Below are 22654 nucleotides of genomic sequence, written 5' to 3'. Positions count from 1 at the left end.
GAACGTAACAACCCACCGGCGGCGACTTCTTTTAAATTTCATCACGTATCGAATTCGTCATCAATGCTGTTCGTGATTCTCTCGGTTTACATCATACGTTCTCGTTAAATCGACGTGACACAATCAGAGAGCACCTGTTCTCCTTCGTTCCCCTTACATTTGTATTTTAATTACTCTTTCTTCGTTTCATTTGTTCTTTCTTCTTTATTTTTTTTCTTTTTTTTCGCTTTTTATTCTTTTATGTCGTTTTTTCGTTTCTTTAGATTATGTTTCGTGGCCCCAATATTTTACAAGACAATAATAACGTCGCTCCGCCCGATTCGAAGGGGTTAAAAAACGATTCGTACCCTTTCTTCTGTATTTCTTTTTGTCTCTTCTAATTTTCGCACCACGCGCGAAATCCCCCCTCCCATTCCCTCCATCCCACTTATTCGAGCGCGAACATAACGGAGTGACGGGCGAAATTCTGATCGGAAAAAAAGTATTCGTGCACACATTTCGGCGAACGGTCGAGGATACTTGGTAGTTTTATTTTCCATTTATCATTCTTGCTTCTGCGTTTTGTTCATCGCTTCTCTACCGGGTGTCTCTTGCGAACACTCGGTGTTCATTCTCGCGTGTGCCTACCTTTTATCGATCTCTCTTCCTCGTTAATTTTTCGTGTTTCCATTTTTTTTTTTTAATCCTATTCCGACCATTCTCTCTCTCTCTCTCTCTCTCTTTCTTTCACATTTAGAAACGATAGTTTTGATTAGACGAACCGTGGATTCCTACTCCATTTTCTTTATCTATGGAATGTATCACTATTTGGAAGATTAGTCGCGGATCCGCCCGTCTGGTAACGATGAACTGTAGCCATGATTAACGTTATACGAACCATATTCCATCGTCGAACGAACAACTTTGAATTCCATCCTTTTTATTCCCCCTCTCTCTCTCTCTCTCTCTCTTTCACACCTGATTTTCATTTAACAACGCAATTGTCTATCTACGTTTCGAAGAATAGGACGCGCGAGTCGAAGAGAACCGGCGGTAAGAGGTAAAAGCGGCCGCCGATTCACCGTACCAGCGAGCGATGTCCGCAGCTGACCGTGATTATTTCTCGTGTGCAACCCTCTGTCGAATTATCGGCGACACAGCACATTCAGCGGAAACTAAAACTCAATAAATACGCTCGCGTCGAGGAAATGTGCTTTATCGCCGCGCAAAAAACACACTCATCTCACATTCTCTCCACTCATTCACTCTAAACTACCCTTTCTTCTTTTACTCAATCTCTCGCTAACTCTCTCTCTCTCTCTTCCATCTTCTTCGAAAATTTCTCCCTTTCTCTCCCCCACATTCACCTTCCATTCACACGCATATAATCATCATCGATTACTATTATCATTATATTTATTTATATATATATTTATAATATTCACCTATATCATAGGGTTCTTAACTTTAATCGGCTAAACTTTGCGAACTCTTATCCTCCTGAATTTTCCTTCTAACTCGTGTTCAAGTGTACCTGTGTATGCTTGTGTGTGTAGCTGTGTGTGCATTTCAACGTGTATACCTATGTACAGTCAAGATTTTAATTTATCCCGTAGCAACACTAACACCGCGGTTCTTAGGAAGGGTTTCCTCACTCTCTCTCTCTCTCGCTCTCTTCCTTCCTATCTCTCACTCGTTCGTACTCGTTCTATCTATCCCTTTCTCTCTCCTCAATAGTCAAACACCACGCGAACCCTACGTAGACGTGGCCGATCGATCAGGCCGGAATCACACCGGCCTGGAACTATCGCCAGGCCACGACGAACGAAATTCATCGGGAATAATATATCTCATAATTGACTTTCTGTTAATTGTAGAATACGACGCGATCGGTTCGCGGCATCGTTAAATACGCTACGTGTATCTAGCCGTGATCGTGATCATTTTCTAACGTCCCGAACGAGCCGTGAGAACGATATCCAAAGCTCGAGGATAGAACGTGTAGAATGGTTCTTTTCGTTCGATCGAGAGATGAAACGAGCTAAATTTTCTTAACTTTCGGACGACGCGCGCGATCGAGCCTCGAGAAAGACACTCGTGGAACCTCGATGAATTTTTAATTGTCCGAGGTTCCCGTTCGATCGCGAATCGTCGCGTGAGAGATCAAGAGAAACCTTTCTTTATCTCGATCGTTCTCGACGAAGTGCGCGTCCAAGTCAGGTAAGAAAGTGTCGTCGACGTGTGCACTCGAAAGAAGAACGATTGTGATCCTCTTCGTTCGAAACGATCGATACAATTTTTAAACATCAAGAACGAATGATATTATCGACGTCTCTTTTTTCTTCGATATTTTGTAATAGAAAACTTTGATCTTCGAATGATTTGAATTTGACATACATATCGAGAGTCTCTAGATCTCTCACGCGATCGATCTTCCGGTCCAACTTTTGCTCTCTATCTCGATCGATCTTCTCCCATTTTCTCTTAATGTTCTGCTGCTTCGTCGATCGTTAACCATTAAGAAATTAAATTTTCCTAAAACGTGATTGCCTAGAAGAATAGTCGCCAGCTGAAGAGTAGCTGCCGATGATGCACTACGACCGGTTTTCTGCTATCCCGCGACGTCGAACCGGATGGGGATCGATTCCTCTACGTTCGAGTCATTCTCGATTACGTCTCTTCGAACACGAATTTACCGAACAGCTCGAGGAATTCTCTTTTTCTTTATTACTATTTATACGCGCTATATCATATACATAATCGGTGCCGATTCGTCACTTCCGGTTCGACTGGATCAAACACCCCTCTCGTCTGAGGACATAGATCAATCGATGAACACGATCGCGGAGGATCGTAAGAGGACGTGTATACTCCGAGGAATCGTAATCCTCCTCGTTACGCTCTTTGTCATTTGAACACTTTCCATTGTTTAACTCGACGTTCACTATAGTTCCTAACGAACGACACGAATACCACGAACACTTCTATTCTCGTCATTTTTTTTTTTTTTTTCAAATTCCATCTATTTTCGACGCGGCGATTACCAACCGTTCAAATTCATCGATCTCGAGGAACTGTTTAGACGATCGTCATCGACGCAGCACGCGACGAAGGAAGCTGCGCGCGATGGTACCAAGCGTGGACTATTCTCCGCTTGCGAACGTAGCTTTTCCTTTCTTTCTTTCGTTACGGGGGTGATCGATCCTAGTGTCTCTCTTTCTGCAGCATCGTTCTCAGAATGTTTACGTTTGGTTGGTTCCGTTTAAACCGGTCATCGAGTGTGTTAAAATCCGATTTTCCGAATAGACCGCGATAGGCGTGGTCTTACAGAATATCGAGGTTGAAGCCCGCCGTGGAGTCGAGGGAATTCAGCAACTCCTGAGCGCTGAAGTTCGACGTGTCTCCGGTCGGCAGGTTCTCCAGAAATTCGAGGCTAAAGTCAGCCGCGGCTACGGATGGGTCCGTAGTGGTGGCCGGTGGTTGCGCGTGTTGCTGTTGCTGCTGCGGCAGGCTGCGCACACCCGGACTTCCGGCGCCGTACTGTTGGTGCGGGTGCAGAGGGGAACCTGGAAGGAATTGGACAATGTGATTGATAACGACGAAAGGATTTCGTGGTGATGCGTGACGCGGGATGAACAGAGAGAAACAGAGATGATCAGCGGGAACAATTAACCCTTTCACGGTGTAATTAAGGAACGAGCGACGCGAGTAGCAGTGCGATGATTTTTCGCGAAATTTCGGTTTCGTGGAAAATCATTTTGGAACATTCGTGCTTTCTTTTTTCGCGCGTTCCAGAGAAATACGGAAAATTCAGTATTTGTTTGTTTATTTGGGAAATTACCGGGGAACGAACGATTTGGAGAATTTCGTGGTTCGTTGGAAATTTCATTTTTATTTATTTGGGTTTCTGGTGGGCAAACTGTGAAGACACGATTTTTCGAAAATTCGTGCTTTTGTGTTCTGTTGGAAAGAAATACAGAAAATTGAATATTTATCTATCTATTTATTTAGGAAATTGCTGGTGAATAAACGAATTTTCAAATTTCGTGGTCCGTTGGAAATTTAATTTTTATTTATCTTGTCCTTTGGTGGATAAACTGCAAAGACCCGATTTTTCTTTCACCGGTGAGAAATGCAGAAAGTTTAATTTTTAGTTATTTAATGACAAACTGTTGAAATTATTTGAACTGAACTGTTTCGCGTAAGATGAACCGTGATAATTGTAGAATTTGCGAAAGGGTCAATTTTCAGAAGTGTGATTTTTGAGTAAGAATATCTTCGTTGTAAGAGGATGCAGTTGACAGAGGTTTCATGCGAATGGAAGTGGAGAGTAGTAAAAGAGATTCGAGTGTCTTTAAAAAAAATGCAGGATCGGTACTGGCGCAAATAAGATTGTGTTCAATATACGTAGTTCGTACTACTTGAAAAATCGTTCGATGGACTTTCAATGAATGTGATAAGAAGAACTTTATTAACTTTATTGAGCAATTACAATCTTCAGCTGGGTAAAGGGTTAATGACACGAGAGTGAACAAATTAAATACGCAGTTAACAATTACAACAAAATATATCAATGCATTGTTAAATTAATCTTAACGAAGGAAAATAAACGTTTCTCGAAACTAGTATCACAACATACCGATGCAATAATATCTACCAACTATCTTAAAAACTCTTAAAAACTTCATTAAACAACACTCTTCGTTAATCTTCTTAAACCAATTAGAAATCGACAATAGATCAATAATAATCACGTTGATAACACAGCTTATCGTTAGAATCTCAAATCTGCCGTTAGCAAACGCAACCATAATAACAATTCACGCCTATAACGATTAATCTATCGGTAAATCGAACGAATTTCTCTCCTTTAAACAGGAAATCACCGGATCGTTATTCTCTCTCCCCGTGATGGAAAATCAGTGAATGACCATCGTCCAAGACTCACCGGTTCCGGTACTGCTGACAGAGTTGACTGATGAGGACTGCGACATTTGCATCTGCAGTGACATCTGATTATTACTCTGCTGCATGGCTAATGTCTGTTGCTGGTGTTGCTGCGACAGTAGCTGCTGCATCTGAGTGCTGTTGCCCATACCGGAGCCAGCAATCCCTCCGCTCTGCGTGCGAATCAACTGTTGATGCTGCATCTGCGCGGCGTTCATCTGCATACCGCCCGTGCCACCCATACCGAATCCACCTGGAAAATCAACGTAAGTGAAACGATTTAACGCGATTTAGTCGTCTATGCTAACCACCCTTTACTCGTTACCGAAACGTGATAATTGATCGAGCGACTGCAAGCGAGATAGAATTCGAATTCGAATCGTTGCGCTGTAATAATCAGACGAGCGAGTACAGTGTGACGTATATTATGGTATAACGCGGCAAATGTCAGGTGTGTCGGTGATAGATATAAAAATTATCGAGCGGATGCAATATGAAAAGTTTGAGAGCTACGTGAGAAATTTTGGGAAAAATGTTGGAGATTTTAACGCTATGACCATTTGCTATTTTTGAGAGTAAGTTTTATCAGGGAGGCGGCAATTTCTGTCAAAAATTAACCCCCCCCCCCCAGCCGCTGAAATTCGCGTGACGCCTGTAGTGATGTCAGCGGTCAGAATTTTTTATTCAAATCTACCAAATGGACGTAAATTGATATTAATCCCCGGGGCGTTAGTTACACGTGCATAAAAGTTCCAGTAAATTGACAAATAAGAAACGAAGAAGGAATTAAAAATAAGGTACCGTGAAGTCCAATTGGAATTGCACGTTTAACGTTAACCCTGGTATAACCAGGGCTATCAGAATTTTACACCGTCCCTCGATATTCCATTTTCCCCTCGGCAAGAAAATTAATTCTTGAAACGGAGGATAATCAAAAACCGCTCGAACACAACGTCAGACCTAGGCGCAGCGTGGCGGCGTGGTTAAGTGAGCAAAAAGTGTTCACCGCTAATTCGATATCGCTTGGAAGTCGCGCGCGAATTACCTCGAGTACGGTATTACACTCGCGTGATACCAGTGGAAGTGTACGTATAGAGAGATGGAGGAGAGAGAGAATGCTTACCTTGGTGACCTTGCTGGTTGAATTGCGATCGCATCTGCGCCTGAAAGCCCTGTTGCTGCATGAGAACGTGTCGCCACTCCTGCTGGGCGCCGCGGCCCGCGATGCTATTCCCAAGGCCGTCAGGCGGGCCGACGCTGACGTTAGGCGGCCGTTGATTATTAGTCCTAGGATATCCGAGGCGCTGATGCATCTGATGCATGCCGCCGATCGCGGCCATACCGCCGCCACCCATGTACATGTTGCCACCGGCCGCATGTAACGCCTGTTGTTGCTGTTGCGCCATTTGCGGCCTCATCATTGGACCTACGTCGGAAACGGGACAGAAATGGATTGGATTGTTAGTGAAATTTATTGAAGTTGCTACCTGTAGCTGGTTTTAACCCTTTCGCTGTGAACGCTGTTGTAGTGGTCGATGAGGAGATGGGAATTTGTGTGTAGGAAAGGCTGCTATAGTCTGTCGCGAATGTATCGATTAGGAAAGGTCAGGGTAGTTGAGAACATTATAATGGTCTTCCGCGAATGTATACGAATGTATATAACGTTACTAGAGTGGTCTATCGCGAATATATCGGACAGGTACTATAGTGGACTCTCGAGAATATATCGGCGCGTGCTATAGGCCCCTACAGTGGTGTCTCGCGAATATATCGGTGCGTGCTATAGGCCACTATAGTGGTCTTCCGCGAATGAATCGGAACGCTACTATAGTGGACTTTCGCGAATATATCGGCGCGTGCTATAGGCCCCAACAGTATTGTCTCGCGAATATATCGGTGCGTGCTATAGGTCACTATAATGGTCTTCCGCGAATGAATCGGAACGCTACTATAGTGGACTCTCGCGCATATATCGAAACGCCACTATAATAGTCTCTCGCGAATGAATCGGAACGCCACTATAGCGGTCTTTCGCGAATATATCGGAACGCCACTACAGTAGTCTCTCGCGAATATATCGGGACGCCACTATAGCGGTCTCTTGCGAATATATCGGTGCGTACTATAGGCTCGTATAGAGGTCCCTCGCGAATATATCGTAGCGTACTATAGACCCCTATAGAGGTCCCTCACGAATATATCGGTACGAACTCTATCTACGAATGCTCGCGACTCGCTGTCCCGTTCAGTGGTCACATACGTATCACCGGCTAACTCCACCAAAGCGAAAGGGTTAAATACATCACAACACTTACAATACTACAAAAATGAGTAGGTCTAAAAATTATCTTTGACGAATATGTGATATACCAGTTATTTTCAAAAATCCCAAAGGAATTTTCTTTTCACATTTCTAAACAGGAATAGTGTCCACTTTCTCGACACGATTTTACAATTATTCCTCACATATTAGTTCAATACTTCGCCCTACTGTCTTCAATCATTGCTAAACAAATCAGAATCGCTGTTCTCCTACCGTAAACACTTAACTCTATTACTAAATACAAAACATGAAGACAGTCTCTCTCTCATGTAAATTGGATAACCAAGGATTAGCTCTGTTGAACGACTATGTAACACGTTGCTGTTTACATTAAGCTTCACAGTCTAGAGAGTTACTCTCACTTTGTTTTTATCATCGTTGTATAACCACGGTACACCGATTCACCGCATTATCTATCGAAAATCCATAATACAAAATTAAAAACCCTCCATATTTCTCTTCCACACTAAACGAAAACAAAAGATTCTCAAAATTCCCGCTCGACAAATCTCGAAGATTCCGAGACGACAACTGGAAGAGGCGATTGAAACGAAGAGGATAGTCATCGATCGCGTTGGAAACGTCTCTTCATCCTGGCCAGTCGGATACGTATTGCTAAGAGAAACGTAGCGCCTTAATGCTCTGTGGATTTTCGTTTGGATAAAATCTTACGAAAGTAGCTCCGAGCAGATCGATAGGAGCCTCGTACGGACTACGGTGTATAAGAATATTTACGACACCCCTCCACTCTCTCTCTCTTTCTACCCCGTTCGCAGAGTCCTTTCTTTCTGGTCTGGAATGGATCCAGCGAGAGATTGGGTTCATTTCCCTCGAATACTTGTCTAACCGATGGTTAAGAAGTGTGTAAACATTGTTCGAATGGAAATTTTCCGCGTCCAGTCAAATATTTTTCCACGATTATTCACCGTTTACTCTTTACGTCTGTCCGATTCGATTTGTCTATCTCTGTGTGTAATCGGGATAATCCGGCAATCGGGATTAGTTGCTAGGAAAACATATCGAACGGAGAAATATTTTTCTTACGGGTTTGTTGCATGGTCGTGAATAAGTACTTTCCATGCTTTTCTCTGTCGTTTGCTCTTGCTTGTTAGAGTGTCGCTGTGAGATCTGTCGAACAAGGGTGGATTGTGAGGTTTTCCTGTGCGAGAAGTAAGGAATTTTTGTGAGTTGTACTTCTTGCCGAACATTTTTTAATTGTTTCGCGATGTGAAAGTGATGAATAGTTTGTTATTGGAGAGTGTGAAAACGAAGAACATTTTGTTATCAGAGAATACGAAAATGAAGAATATTTTGTTATTAAAGTATGTAAAAATGAAGAATATTTTCTTATTAAAAACTGAGAAAATGAAGAATATTTTGTTATTAAAGTATATAAGAATGAAGAATATTTTGTTATTGAAGAGTGTGAAAATCAAGAATAGTTTTTTATTAGAGAAAATGAAGAATATTTTGTTATTAGGAAATGTCAAAAGAAAGAATATTTTGTCATAAAAAAATGTCAAAATGTAGAACACCTTCTTATTAAAAAATGAGAAAACGAGGAATATTTTGTTATAAAAAAAATTCCACCTTTCCACGAATTATCAAATAGAATTTCACAAATTCTTGCAATGACGAGAATAATTATTATAATACCACGAACGTTAAGAAATAAAAATTTTATAACAAAAAGAAAGAAGGAAACTCAATGCACCAACTTTGGTAAACAAAGACTGTTTCAACAGAATATCAAACTGATCTGTAAAAAATCATTAGGTGTGTGTGCTTAAACTTTACAGAAGCAATCGAACGATTACTATTTGCTCAGAGTAGTTTGCTTAGAATCCGTTCACACGAGACCTATCTATATAGATCTCGAGCATTTCTAAACGCCATTTAACGATTATCAGGTTATCAGGCCGATAAAGAGGAGGCGGAGAGAAAATCAGCGAGGGAAATCAAAACCTTCATCGAGTAGGTTGAAAAGAGCATTCGTCGTTCCGGCGAAAGATGAAAGAATCGATAGCACCGGCCGGCTTCTCATTACGCAGAGTGCCTTCCGACTCCGGCCAGTGCATATGAAAGTGACGTACCGTCGCCACTTTCAGCGTAAAAAAGCGAAACATCCAGCAGATCACGTAGTCGCGGTTGATTTCCGCTTTTACCAACTTACACATACTTGGTCTCGCGTTTTTTCCCCTTCTTTTCTTTTCTTTTTCGTAACGTAAGTACGTGTAATCGACGTGTTTGAGAACCTTTCTCCCTCTAAGTCTTGCGGATCTATACGAATTTCTGATCGATCGCAGACAAGCTATAGACAGAAAATTTAAAGAAAATTTTGTGAATTTTCATTCCCTCTTTTTACAGAATTCGGTTTCTTTTTTTAATTAAGTCTCGATACGAAAGTCTTTACAAATTTCTGATCTACCGTCCGATTCTTTAATTGATCCTGGACAAACTGTAGACGGAAAATTTTGTGAATTTTTATTCCCTTTGTTGAACAGAATGATTGAGTATTTTTTTTTTTTAAATTAAGTCTTGACTGATAATTAAATTTCTGTGAAAGTGTATACGAATTTCTAATCTTTCGTTCGATTTTCTGATCGATCGCAGACAAGCTATAGACAGAAAATTTAAAGAAAAGTTTCCCATTCCTTTACAGAATAATTTTTTTTTGCAATTCAAGTCTTGATTGATAATTAAACTCTGAGTTTCTGAGACGAACGAAAATGTACACTTTGGACCACCCGCTATATGCCGAGCAATTTTCGCCAAACATAACACACGCATCGTTACACTACAATGACGTGTTGTTACAAATTGGACATATTGTCACATCCTGCATAGAAACTGTTGAAATAACTGAATATCACTATTTGTTTCGATTGTTGCAAGTAAACATTTTTTCACACGTAAAATGTATTTGCGTTTCTGATTTTAACCACGCGCTGCAATCATCGGCATTGCAGAAAAATCGATGTCGAACTGAGTGGAGAGCTTTCTAATTAAAGGGTTAACCCCTCCACGTACGATTTTTGTTTCAGTACTATATTAAGAAAGAACAGCTACTGTATCATAGATTAATTCAATTTGCCAATCTTCAGTTTGGCAAATTAAATCCAAAAAATTAGAATTAAATTTGCTAATCTTCAGTTTCACAAATTAAACCAAAAAATTAGAATTAAAATTGCTAATCTTCAGTTTGACAAATTAAACCCAAAAATTAGAATTAAAATTGCTAGTCTTCAGTTTGACAAATTAAATCGAAAATTGTAATTAAAATTGCTAATCTTCAGTTTCACAAATTAAACCCAAAAATTAGAAATAAAATTGCTAATCTTCAGTTTCACAAATTAAACCCAAAAATTAGAATTAAATTTGCTAGTCTTCAGGTTGACAAATTAAATCGAAAATTGTAATTAAAATTGCTAATCTTCAGTTTCACAAATTAAACCCAAAAATTAGAATTAAATTTGCTAATCTTCAGTTTCACAAATTAAACCCAAAAATTAGAATTAAAATTGCTAATCTTCAGTTTGACAAATTAAACCCAGAAATTAACATTTAAAATTGCTAATCTTCAGTTTCACAAATTAAACCCAAAAATTAGAATTAAATTTGCTAATCTTCAGTTTGACAAATTAAATCGAAAATTGTAATTAAAATTGCTAATCTTCACAGTTTCACAAATTAAACCCAAAAATTAGAATTAAATCTGCGAATCCTCAGTTTGACAAATTAAATCGAAAAAATTATTACAGAATTAAACTTAATTTTTCTAACTGATACGGCTGTTCTTATCGCACCTTCGCCAAAAATCTCTGCCACTAGTCCGACTAGTCGTTACAAGACAAAGGGGTTAAGCAGACCTAGTGTGAAAATTGCGTACTCACCTGAAGGTGGCATAGGTTGTTGTGTCACCCTACGCATAGGCCCTGTATTGGGAAACCTTGCCTGTTGACCCATGCCTATACCGGCGTGCATCATTTGGGCCTGAGCCGCTTTGTATTCGGGAGGCGGTGGTCTCACGCCACCCATTCCTCCGGCCATGTGCTGCTGTTGTTGCATCACCTGAAAAACCAAGCAAACAATGGATTTCAATTACCACGAATCTCGTGTGTTTCGAGTATTGTAACCTCGACCAGAGAGAGGCTTAATGCGTATACCCAGAGTCCTATTGTGCCATTACCATTGCGTACGACATCGCGTTGCTGCGTTATTTTTCTGTCCAAGAATTCCATCTTTTTATCATTTCTACGTTCTACGTAACTACGTTCATATTTTCCTACGTTTCCTTTTCTAATTTTAATCTGTTAGATACCAATGCAAAAAATAAATGTGCAGGATGTGATAAGAATGTCCGGACCGAGGACAGTTCTTCTGAATGAAAATTCATGCGTGATAAGAGCGATGCAATGACCAAAAATCTGCGATCCAGCGTGTGCAAGTGACTATGAAGGACAATAGCGAAGTGAGGAAAAAGGATCGTCAGAGCGAATATGAAAGACCAAGGGTGTTCAGAAATAAAACTACATTCCTGTCAAAAAGCAGAGACATCGTAAATAATATTCCTACAAATGTTTAAGTTCATATTCTAGAGTTCGAAAAAAGTTTGCGAGAATTTCGTGTTTCTATCCATTCCCAAAAATATCAGTCTCACGAAGACGTTTGTCTTAACAAGCATGATCGTTTATGCATGAAAATTTCACGTTACCGGTTAAGAGTGAGCGAATTGCAAGAACTGTACTTAAATACAGAATGTCACAGAGAAAATCTAGAAACATGAAATTGTTAAATTTAGAAAATTAGAAAGAAATTCCATAAATTAGAGTCTCCAGTTCATCAAGCAAGCATTCAACCTCCTAACCCCTCTCGAAAAGATGTCTTCTTCCTTGATCAACTCCCCAAACGCATCCTTTCTCTCTAGAAAACGACCGTTTCGCAGTTTCCTTCTTTCTCTCCGCAGAAATTTCCAAAGCTCCCACGAATTTGGCGAAGTTCAACGCGCGCCAACGAAACACACTTCTGAAGAACGCACCGCGCAAGATTCGGCCGGCGATGTCATAAGCGACGATAGGTAAAACGCGTTAGAAAGCCCAGCAGACAGATTCCAAGGGAATAATTGCAACTCTGCTCACGGCACGCATCGATGACTCGTTACGAGTCGCATTGTCGTCGAGCCAGCGAGCACGGAAGTTCCGAGCATCGGTGTCGTTGCACAAGCCCTCTGTGGATTGCGTTTCCACTTCCTGGTGTTACGCTGTCGACGAAAGCCCACGAACGACGACAATGAAGACAGAAAGGCAACCAGAGACACTGGCCGCACGTTTTCCTCGTTACACACCTTCACTCTCCCGCTTCTCACTCGTATTTTCTCCTCGCCTTTCTACCTCCTTTCATCCTTGTTTTTTCTTTTTTCTTCTATTTCTTTCGACGCACAGAGTGACTCATAGCGATGAGGTGAATGGGATAAAGATTGTTTGTCACGCACAATTTATTGTTCAAGCTCGACAAAACGTATAAAGTAAGAATAACCGAAGCGGCGTGACGATATGGGATGATACAGGAGATGTATAGCCTGATACGATGTTTTGCCTTGTGGCAAAAAAGTGTATAGCTTGTGTGGAGAAAACCTTTCTTCTTATAACTAGGATTAAAAGAGGGGAAAGAAGATGTGTAAATTAAGGATAACAGAAATTACGCGAGGATACATAATGATACAGGCGCTATAGGCTGATTCGATGTTTTGTGCTATAGTAGAAAAATTGAGAATTTTTGTGGAGAAAGTCCTTCTCTTTATACGGTTAAAAGAGGGGAAAAAAGATGCGTATATTAAGAATAACAGAAATGATGTGAAGATTTGTAATGATATAGGCGCTATAGCCTGATTCGATGTTTTGCACTATAGTAGAAAAATTGAGAAATTTTGTGGAGAAATTATTTCTTCTTATTCTGTTTAAGGAGAGGAAAGAAGATGTGTAAATTGAGAATAACAAAAATGTCGTGAGGATAAATAACGATGTAGGCGATATAGTCTGATTCGATGTTTAGCGTTGTAAAAAAAAATGGAGAAATTTTGTGGAGAAATTATTTCTTCTTATTCTGTTTAAACAGAGGAAAGAAGATGTGTCAATTAAAAATAACAGAAATGACGGGAGGATAAATAATGACATAGGCGATATAGCCTGATTCGATGTTTAGCATTATAAAAAAAAAAAAATGAAGAACTCTTGATAGAAGAAAAAATGGCCAAAATACAACTCTCTAGTGCTTCAAGTTATTTTATTGTGCCTACAAGTGACACGTTTGTATCCACAGCTGAATTGCAAACTATGCAACCCACCGTCGATGCATGACATTTCTCAGAAACGCAATGTGCAATCCACTTGATAGGTTACGCTGAATTGAACGTGTTAAAGGCTACGCTGGTTCCAAACTTTCTATCCACGGTGTGCACTTATAAAAATACAAAGTTGCAGAATCGAAGCGCTCTCACTGTGGAACAGAAGTATTTTTCTGCTCTCGAACGCGCAAGTAACCTGCGATTAGACCAGCACCGCCTAGTTACTCTCAGGACTCTGCTGCTGGTGAACGGAGGAAGCATCCTTAAAATCGGCATGTAGCAATTTCGCCCGTATTTTTACCTCGCTTCGTGCTGGAGAACGAGGAAGAAAGTGGTTCTTCGTGGGTTAGGCATTTCACACGTTTCAATTCTAATCGAGTTCAAACTCTAATTGACTTCTCCGTCGAAGCTTGTACCATGGAGAAATTCGTTCAAAATGCAATACTACAAGACACATTTCAAAAGTCACTTTTCAAACGTAAATCCTGATAAAATAGTAAACAAAAAAATATAAAAGATAGATCACGTCAGAAACTACTATGCAAGCATTTTCAATTATACTTTCAAACTGTTCTGTGACGTAGAGAGTCACAGAAAAAGGAACTCCACGAATCACAGTAGAACAGAAAATACCTTCCGCATTATTCTTCTGCACAAACGAAAATCTACACAAATTCACACTATTATCCTCGTCCTCGTCCAAGCTCAATCATAAAACAAAAAAATTCTGAACTTCTCCGGAAGTGAAGTGAAGTGAAGTCAACTTGACCAGATCCCTTCCAACCAAGAGCAAAATCGATCGTTCCGGTCGACAAGCAGGCGAATCCTCGTTCCTTCTCATTCGATGATCAAGGAAACGCCACTTGCGTTCTCACGGTAATTAGAACCGCGATTGCTCCTCGTGATTAGTTCGATTACGAAGAAAGTGCTCCACTTGAACCGCGCAATCTCCAAAGCGACTTCAAAACGATTCTACGGAATCCCTTCGAGAGGTAACGATAAAAAAAGGAATCTTCCATTTTTAGTTTGTCAAATCGTTTTCGTTACAACTACGAATATCAGGAAGAGAGGAAAAAGGAAAAGAACGGCAGCTGTGTGGATGCGAGATAAGGAAGAAACGAAACGGAAGGTCGACGATGACGAAGGATGACTAACCAATCGCGCGAAACCTACAATTAGTAACTGGAGCACGATCAGCGAGCTCTGCCTTCGATACCTTAACGTCGTTAAAGTAATGGTTGGTATTATAACAACTGAGTCATTCGTTAATAAATCGTGCAGCGTGTCCGCGAGAGCAAACGTGACTACACGCCACCGAGTGCATGTTACCGATCTATACGAATACACGTATCGATAATTTCACTCTGTTCGTCGAACAGATTTCGAGAGTCATGTAGATAAGTCTCTTTATTTTTCCGTCACATTTTTATTTCGCTTTTTCTATGGGAGAAGTTTGATAAATCGCTCGGATCCTGCCGCTAGTTCTCGTTATTTACGTTCATTCCTGATGATAGGTTCGAACGAAAAGATACTGTTAACGATACTTTGTAGGAATAAGTCGTATATCAGATGTTTCCTCTGAATGTCTGAGTTACGGTGGGTAAATCATGGTTAGAGCGGATCGAACACCGCGATCGATTGAAAATAAGAGAAAAGGGTGAATATGTGTGTGCTCTGCAACAGGATTTATCGCATTAGTTGGAGGTTTTTTGTGAAATATATAATGAAACGTTTATGGGGAAATGATTCTTCCTTAAATGTTCCCTTTTTCTTGCGTTAATTCGAGTAAACGACAGGTAGTCTCATTTTCGGAAAAAGATTATAGTTCGACGGTGCGTCGAAGAATTTCATAGCACAGAAATCTTCTGGACCACTCTCCACTTTCAATTAGGTAACGGATATAATAATTCTAATTGCATAATTCTACATCGGTATGTTTACAAAATTCGGTGACTTCGACGAAGAAATTATCGCTGGATTTGTTGAAAATTAGAAAAATGATTATGACAGAACGAAAAAAAGGAGATTAACGGTGAGGAAAATTGATGTACTTGAGTGAAAATAAACACAGCGACATGCGACTGTTCCGATCTCGCGAAATTACTCGAGAGAGCCGGCGAAGAGACACGCGACAGAAATTTAGGCGAGCGTCGCGCGATGTCAACGACTCCGACACGCGACTTTGCATTCAATCTTTCAGCGATGTTTCAATAGCGCCGCGCGTAGAGAACGAGCGTTCGAGGAGATAATTCGTGGAAGACGACGACGATTCAGTGACAGTAATTGAGCTCGTGGACACAGTTTCTTCGGATGCAAATTGGAAATGCATAAAAGATGAAGAACACCGTGCCGGACAAGATGTAAATGACTGCATGCAAATGTTGTCTGATTGCAAAGTTCCCGGCGTTACATTATACCGCGGAGTAACTAGAACAACAGGCCCAATACAGAGCCCATCACTTTTCTACCCTTTTTCATTCTCGCTGTTTTCTTTTCTGCCGCGACACAAAGGGCAATAACTTGACGCGGTGAGAAAAATTGAAAGTAAACAGCGTAATATAACAGTCGTACGTGAAAAAGATATAAAACTGATGTTCCTTCACTTGCAATTTCACCGGCTAATAAATGGGAGACAAGCTGCGTGTACACGTGTACACTGTCGTATTTATGCAGGCGAAAAGCAGAGTATATTTGCAATGGAGATCGTTTATTGATAATATTGATAGCCTTGCATTAACAGCGGATATTGAAATTGACAGAAGGTATCGAATATTTATTTGAATTGGTCTATCCCTTTTCTCCATGGAAGTTGGCAATTTTTCTGCTGTAGCGCTAAACATCGAATCAGGCTATATCGCCTATATCGTTATTTATCCTCACGACATTTTTGTCACTCTCAATTTACACATCTTCTTTCCTCTCTTTAAACAGAATAAGAAGAAATAATTTCTTCACAAAATTTCTCCATTTTTTTTTACAACGCTAAACATCGAAACAGGCTATATCGCCTATATCGTTATTTATCCTCACGACATTTTTGTTACTCTCAATTTACACATCTTCTTTCCTCTCTTTAAACAGAATAAGAAGAAATAATTTCTTCACAAAATTTCTCCATTTTTTTTTACAACGCTAAACATCGAAACAGGCTATATCGCCTATATCGTTATTTATTCTCACGATATTTTTGTTATTCTTAATTTACACATCTTCTTTCCTCTCTTTTAACAGTGTAAGAAGAAATAATTTCTCCATTTTTTTTTACAACGCTAAACATCGAAACAGGCTATATATCGCTTATGTCATTATTTGTCCTCACGTCTTATCTGTCCTCACGTCCTACACATCTTTTAACAGTATAAAACGAAATATTTTCTCCACCAAAAATCTCAATTTGTTTTTTACAACGCTAAACATCGAATCAGGCTATATCGCCTGTATCACTACGTACCCTCGTTACTCGCGACTTCAGAGAACATTCCTTCATTCAGAAAAAATGTTTACAAAACGTTCAAAATTCGAAAAAATATTGTAACGTTACATCTAAACTATAAGTGAAGGAATTTAATTTTCGTTTACAAAAAGATTTGTAAGACACGTCGAAAACAATCGTTTACTCAGCGAGGTCGCAAAGAAAATCGGGAAAAATTGCACACTTTCACAGACACCAAGCAGTGGTGAAATAAATCTATTGCGTAACGTAACAAAATAGCACCGGCAAGAAGGCGAAATGAATGACAAGCCACAACAATTTCACCCGATCGAACTCCATCGAGCGCGGAAAACCGCATCCGTAAACATCGTAAGAAAGCCAAAGAGATCGTTGGTCTGGTCGCGATAATGGCCGGGGCATTACGTTTTCTCCCGGAAGTGCACGCGAACGCAGATTTCCCGGTAACAGAAAAAGTTTCCATTCATTGTTCCGCGGCCCGCCAAGACGTCTCTCTTATTTCTGTCGCTTCTTTCAAACGGAACAGAGAAGCTGCAAAGGAGCCGCGTTTACCTGTTGCTGCACACGGCCACACCGCCGGATACGAACTTAATGTTTCGAATAACGCGCGCGCCCGTCGCGACGCGATTCCCTTTCGATCGTCGTCACGTCTGGAAGAAGTTTACGGAACACGGTTGGTATCGCTGGTTGCGGAAATGCAGAATCGTGATCTCAACGGAGTGGAAAGGAGGTCCGATCAATTCGACACGCATCTCGGGAACGTTTGACTTGTATTGTGCAACGAAACGAATCGTACACGAACAGATGTAGGCGGAGATTGTCGAGGATCTATGTGGAATTTATTTTGATTCGACGTGTAGTGTTTTTGCTTTTTTTAACAGCAGTGCTTCGCGATGGTTTTCATAGGTGTACCAGTGTTTCATTTTAATTTCAAGTTTCACGACACACATTTGCAAGTCTGCGTTTTCTTTCGTTGTAACATGGTTAGATTAAAATAGATCCAAACATAAATTTCCCTGATGCACAACAGGAAAAGGGTACGCCGGATTATACTTAATTAGCCTTATTGCGCCCATTAAATGTGTAATTACACAATGTAAAATTCACCAAGCCCCTGGTAATCGCCTCGAATTTCTTATCTCATAAATTCTTAATTATCCCTTCCACCGGAGCCTCGGCAAGATAATCCTTTCAATAACAATCTTTACAGCGTAAGGGAACAGCATAATGATATTCCTCGGAATTTACAAGCTAGTTCGTTGCCAAGGATCATGGATACGAAAACCAATTATCTCCCGCGAGTCGAAATGAAAATTTCCTCGATCGAACACAGATAAAACCGAGCCCATCGTTGGATTTGTGTGTCGCCCCCTCTGCTCTGGTCGTTACAACCGAGACACCGTTCGTATTACCATAGATAAGGATCGTTCACCGCCATTAGGTAATTAAACCATAAACCAACCCGTTCACGCCCAAAGAACGCGACGTTATCATTCGACAAGACATCGTGGAAAAATTTTCCGATCGAGAGTGAGTGAACGAGCGAGTGAATGATACTTGTTATAGTGTGTGACGCACGTAAGATCGGCTTCGAACGCAAAATACAGCTCTAACAACTATAAATGCAACAAATATAACTTGAAATAACTCTTACAACTCTAAGATAACTCTGGGAACTGTTGGACTACTCGTACAAGGCTCTCTGCAACACTACAACACTATGACTCTATCTGTAACACTTCATCTCCAATACTCTAATGATTCTAACAACACTCCGACTCTATCTACAACACTGACGCTATACCCAACACTATCTCCAACACTCTAACGACACTTACAACACTCCGACTCCATTTCCAACATTCTGATGATTCTTACAACACTCCTACTCTATTTACAACACCGACTCTATCTACAACACTCTATTTCCAACACGCTGACGTCTCTTACAACACTCCTACTCTATTTACAACATTAATTCTATCTGCAACACTCTATTTCCAACACTCTGACAACTCTTACACCACTTCGACTCTATTTTCAACACAGACTCTATACCCAACACTTTGACGACTCTAACAACACTGTTTCTATCTACAACACTCCATCTCTAACACTCTGACGACTCTTACAACACCGACTCTATCTACAACACTCTATTTCCAACACGCTGACGACTCTTACAACACTCCTACTCTATTTACAACATTAATTCTATCTGCAACACTCTATTTCCAACACTCTGACGACTCTTACACCACTTCGACTCTATTTGCAACACAGACTCTATACCCAACACTTTGACAACTCTAACAACACTGTTTCTATCTACAACACTCCATCTCTAACACTCTGACGACTCTTACAACACTGATTCTATCTGTAATACTGCATCTCCAACACTCTGACGACTCTTACAACACTCCTACTCTATTTACAACATTAATTCTATCTGCAACACTCTATTTCCAACACTCTGACGACTTTTACACCACTTCGACTCTATTTGCAACACTGATTCTATACCCAACACTTTGACGACTCTAACAACACTGTTTCTATCTACAACACTCCATCTCTAACACTCTGACGACTTTTACAACACTGATTCTGTCTGTAATACTGCATCTCCAACACTCTGACGACTCTTACAACACTCCTACTCTATTTACAACATTAATTCTATCTGCAACACTCTATTTCCAACACTCTGACGACTTTTACACCACTTCGACTCTATTTGCAACACTGATTCTATACCCAACACTATGTCCAACACTTTGACGACTCTTACAACACTGTTTCTATCTACAACACTCCATCTCTAACACTCTGACGACTCTTACAACACCCCGACTCTATTTACAACATTGACTCTATCTGCAACAGTCTGACTCTATCTAACACCTACTCTACATGGAAGAAAACAACTTTTCATTCACCTCCTTTCTCTCACAATTAAAAATGTTCACCGCACGAGAGAGCCTCGTGCGTTCTCAAGGACCCACTTTCTTCTTCACAACTCCCATCCTGAACCTCTTAAACCTACGTAACAAGAAACAAACATTTCCGCGATACTACAAAATGATATCATTAAAACCGTATAACCGTATTTTGCGTTTAGAGCCAATTTTACACGCGCCACTCGGTACCATAACACACTTACCTGCTGGGCGCGCATCAGTTGCTGTTGCTGAAGGATCTTCGCGTGCTGATGTTGATCCACCTGATTCGGCGGCACTTGCTGAGGGTGGTTGCGTGCACCAGCGGCGCCGGTAGGTTGAGGGACGCCGCCCGCCGCGGCGGCCGCAGCCCTCTGTCTCAGGCTCTGCTGCGTGAAATTGATCGTCTGAGACTGTGACACGGAGCAGTACGTGTCCGTCTGGCCGGTGGGCCCGGTCTGATTTTGATTCTGCTGCTGATTGAAGTACATGCCCTGCTGGGCAGCCACGGACACGCCTGGCTTCAGGTCGCCTGTGAGCTGCATATGCTGACCTGCTGACACCTGTAATCAAGAGAAAACGGCTGAAATTAGTACTTTGAACGCGTGGTCTCAGAATCGATTTCTTATCTGATTAAACTGATCAATTGGAGATTAAACAACCCTAAACACACTCGTATCATTTTTTCTTGCATTTTTCATATCTAAATTTTTAGGCACTCACAATTTTTGCATTTCGTATACATTACATAGAGATAATAGCGAACGAGTTTGTGTGTCTTGCGTTGAATTTTGTTGATTTTTCGGATGTCATAGTTGACATAAACGTCTCCCAGAGTTGGCTCATTTTCTTAGTAATAAATATTATAAGCTCTTCCCAAATATTGTCATTTATTATAGAGAAGTGATAATTGATAATTTCGTAAGAATTGAAACCGTTAAAAAATGGCGAGAACTAGAAAACCAGTTTCTCAAGATCCTCTAACAACGCAATACCTAACTTCTGTCAGAAGCTTCCCAGAATAAAATAGACAAGTACATCTCAAACTGCCATAGATCAAACAACACAAAGGGTTAAAATATCCAACCTCCCCAAACTTAACCGACCCGACAATTTTACCTCAGGATATTCTCGTATTATTCAAAAAGAAAAAAACTAAGACGATTACGCTATTAAATTCATCGATATCAATTTTCCTGTGGGGGGAAGCAAAGCTAACAAGGCACTCGCAAAGAATAGCCACGAAAGGGTACAACAACGAGACACAGCAAACAAGTTTTATAACGTTCCGGTTGTCCATTGGGTTTGGTGTACACGCGCGGTATGATTTGGCCTGTTACGTATGATCCACGGTCGAAGGTAGATCAGATCGACCGGTGCTTTTCATCCGTTCGGTACAGAGGCGAACAACGGCTCGCCACAGGCGGGCTGGAATTTGGTTTCTGGCAAAAAAGCGGCGGACAAGTGGCGACTATTGTCCTGTCGTCGCTCGTACTCCCTGGCCAATGATACAAAATGGCTACCGTTCTTCAATATCTCATCCACCGGCCGGCCAAGGGAAAAAGGATCGTGGACACAGAGAGAGAGAGAAAGAGAGGGGAGGATGTGGAAAGGCACGATCGTTGTCCTGTACGGCTTCGATGACTCTTGACCCCGACAATCGAGTCGCTGTAATCTAGTCCGGCTGTAAGCTTCCCTTCGATGCTTTTCTACCGATCGAACCCCTCTTAATGGGGTTCTTCTAACGAAATTATCACGCGAAGAAATTGCAATTGGAATTTTAATTGTGTAAAAGGTACGTGCGCTGGTGAAATGTAGTTTCAGGTGGAATGGCCGTTTCGTAAGTAGGTTTCTCTTTCAGATTTCAACCCTTCGCGGTGGTATTGAACTCTGTATTAATCGCGAGTGGCTGAGTTGGTCACAATTAATTTTCTTTCGACGAACATTCATAATATAATGCAAAATTGTAAATACGAAATTATATTTTACATTTCTCCATCGTGTAAGTGTTTCTTTGGTAGATGAGAGTTAACACTACGTAGAATTACCAGCCGAGTCAAAATGACCCATCGGCGAGGCTTTCCAAAAGTGAATTTTTGGGTAAGTACACCGTGATTGGAAAATTCGACTCATATAGATACAAGCAGAAGCGTAAAACGACGATACTTACCAGTATTGAACATTTGCGTTTTTTTTCGAAAGATGGTAATTGGTCATTCTGACTCGGTCGGTAAGTCTAGTGTTAAAGGGTTGAATATTTTTTCTGGTTGATAGAAATATAAATTGAATAATATGACGAAGCTGGGATTAACACAAATCTGAATATTCCGGAGCTAACACATACGCGACTTTCGGAATTCCTTGATCACACCATCGGGTCCCCACGTTCCCCCTAATGTTACGTTATCTTTATATCGTACGCGCGAAGATTTACGACCGGATAATGTTCTGAATACAATGAACGTATTTAGTCTGCACTCTGGGTTACATAATCGGCGTGCCCCTCTGTTTCATTGTGTAGAGCGATTTCATTCACGAAATTTCAAATACTTGGAAGAAATCGAGTATAAACCGAACAATTCACACTAATCTCCGAATATAATTATCAAATCATGGAAAAATTACTCATACTGATATTATCAACCTTGAAATAAGCCATATATTTCACA

At 40.7% G+C, this 22654-nt stretch overlaps 1 protein-coding gene across 1 annotated transcript in view; it reads right to left on the bottom strand.

The window, feature by feature from the left end:
- Positions 1–3174: 3174 nt before the first annotated feature.
- LOC108571541 (neurogenic protein mastermind-like) overlaps positions 3175–22654 on the bottom strand; it is a 186018-nt gene continuing 166538 nt past the window's right edge. The window contains 5 exon segments of the mRNA XM_017933606.1: positions 3175–3545; positions 4928–5179; positions 6050–6352; positions 11143–11320; positions 20210–20548. Of these exon segments, the coding sequence (XP_017789095.1) occupies positions 3304–3545; positions 4928–5179; positions 6050–6352; positions 11143–11320; positions 20210–20548 (1314 nt within the window). The 3' untranslated portion in view covers positions 3175–3303.

Source organism: Habropoda laboriosa, unplaced genomic scaffold (genome assembly GCF_001263275.1).
Source record: "Habropoda laboriosa isolate 0110345459 unplaced genomic scaffold, ASM126327v1 scaffold40, whole genome shotgun sequence".
In the NCBI taxonomy this organism is placed as follows: domain Eukaryota; kingdom Metazoa; phylum Arthropoda; class Insecta; order Hymenoptera; family Apidae; genus Habropoda; species Habropoda laboriosa.
This window is presented reverse-complemented; position numbering and strand designations above follow the sequence as displayed.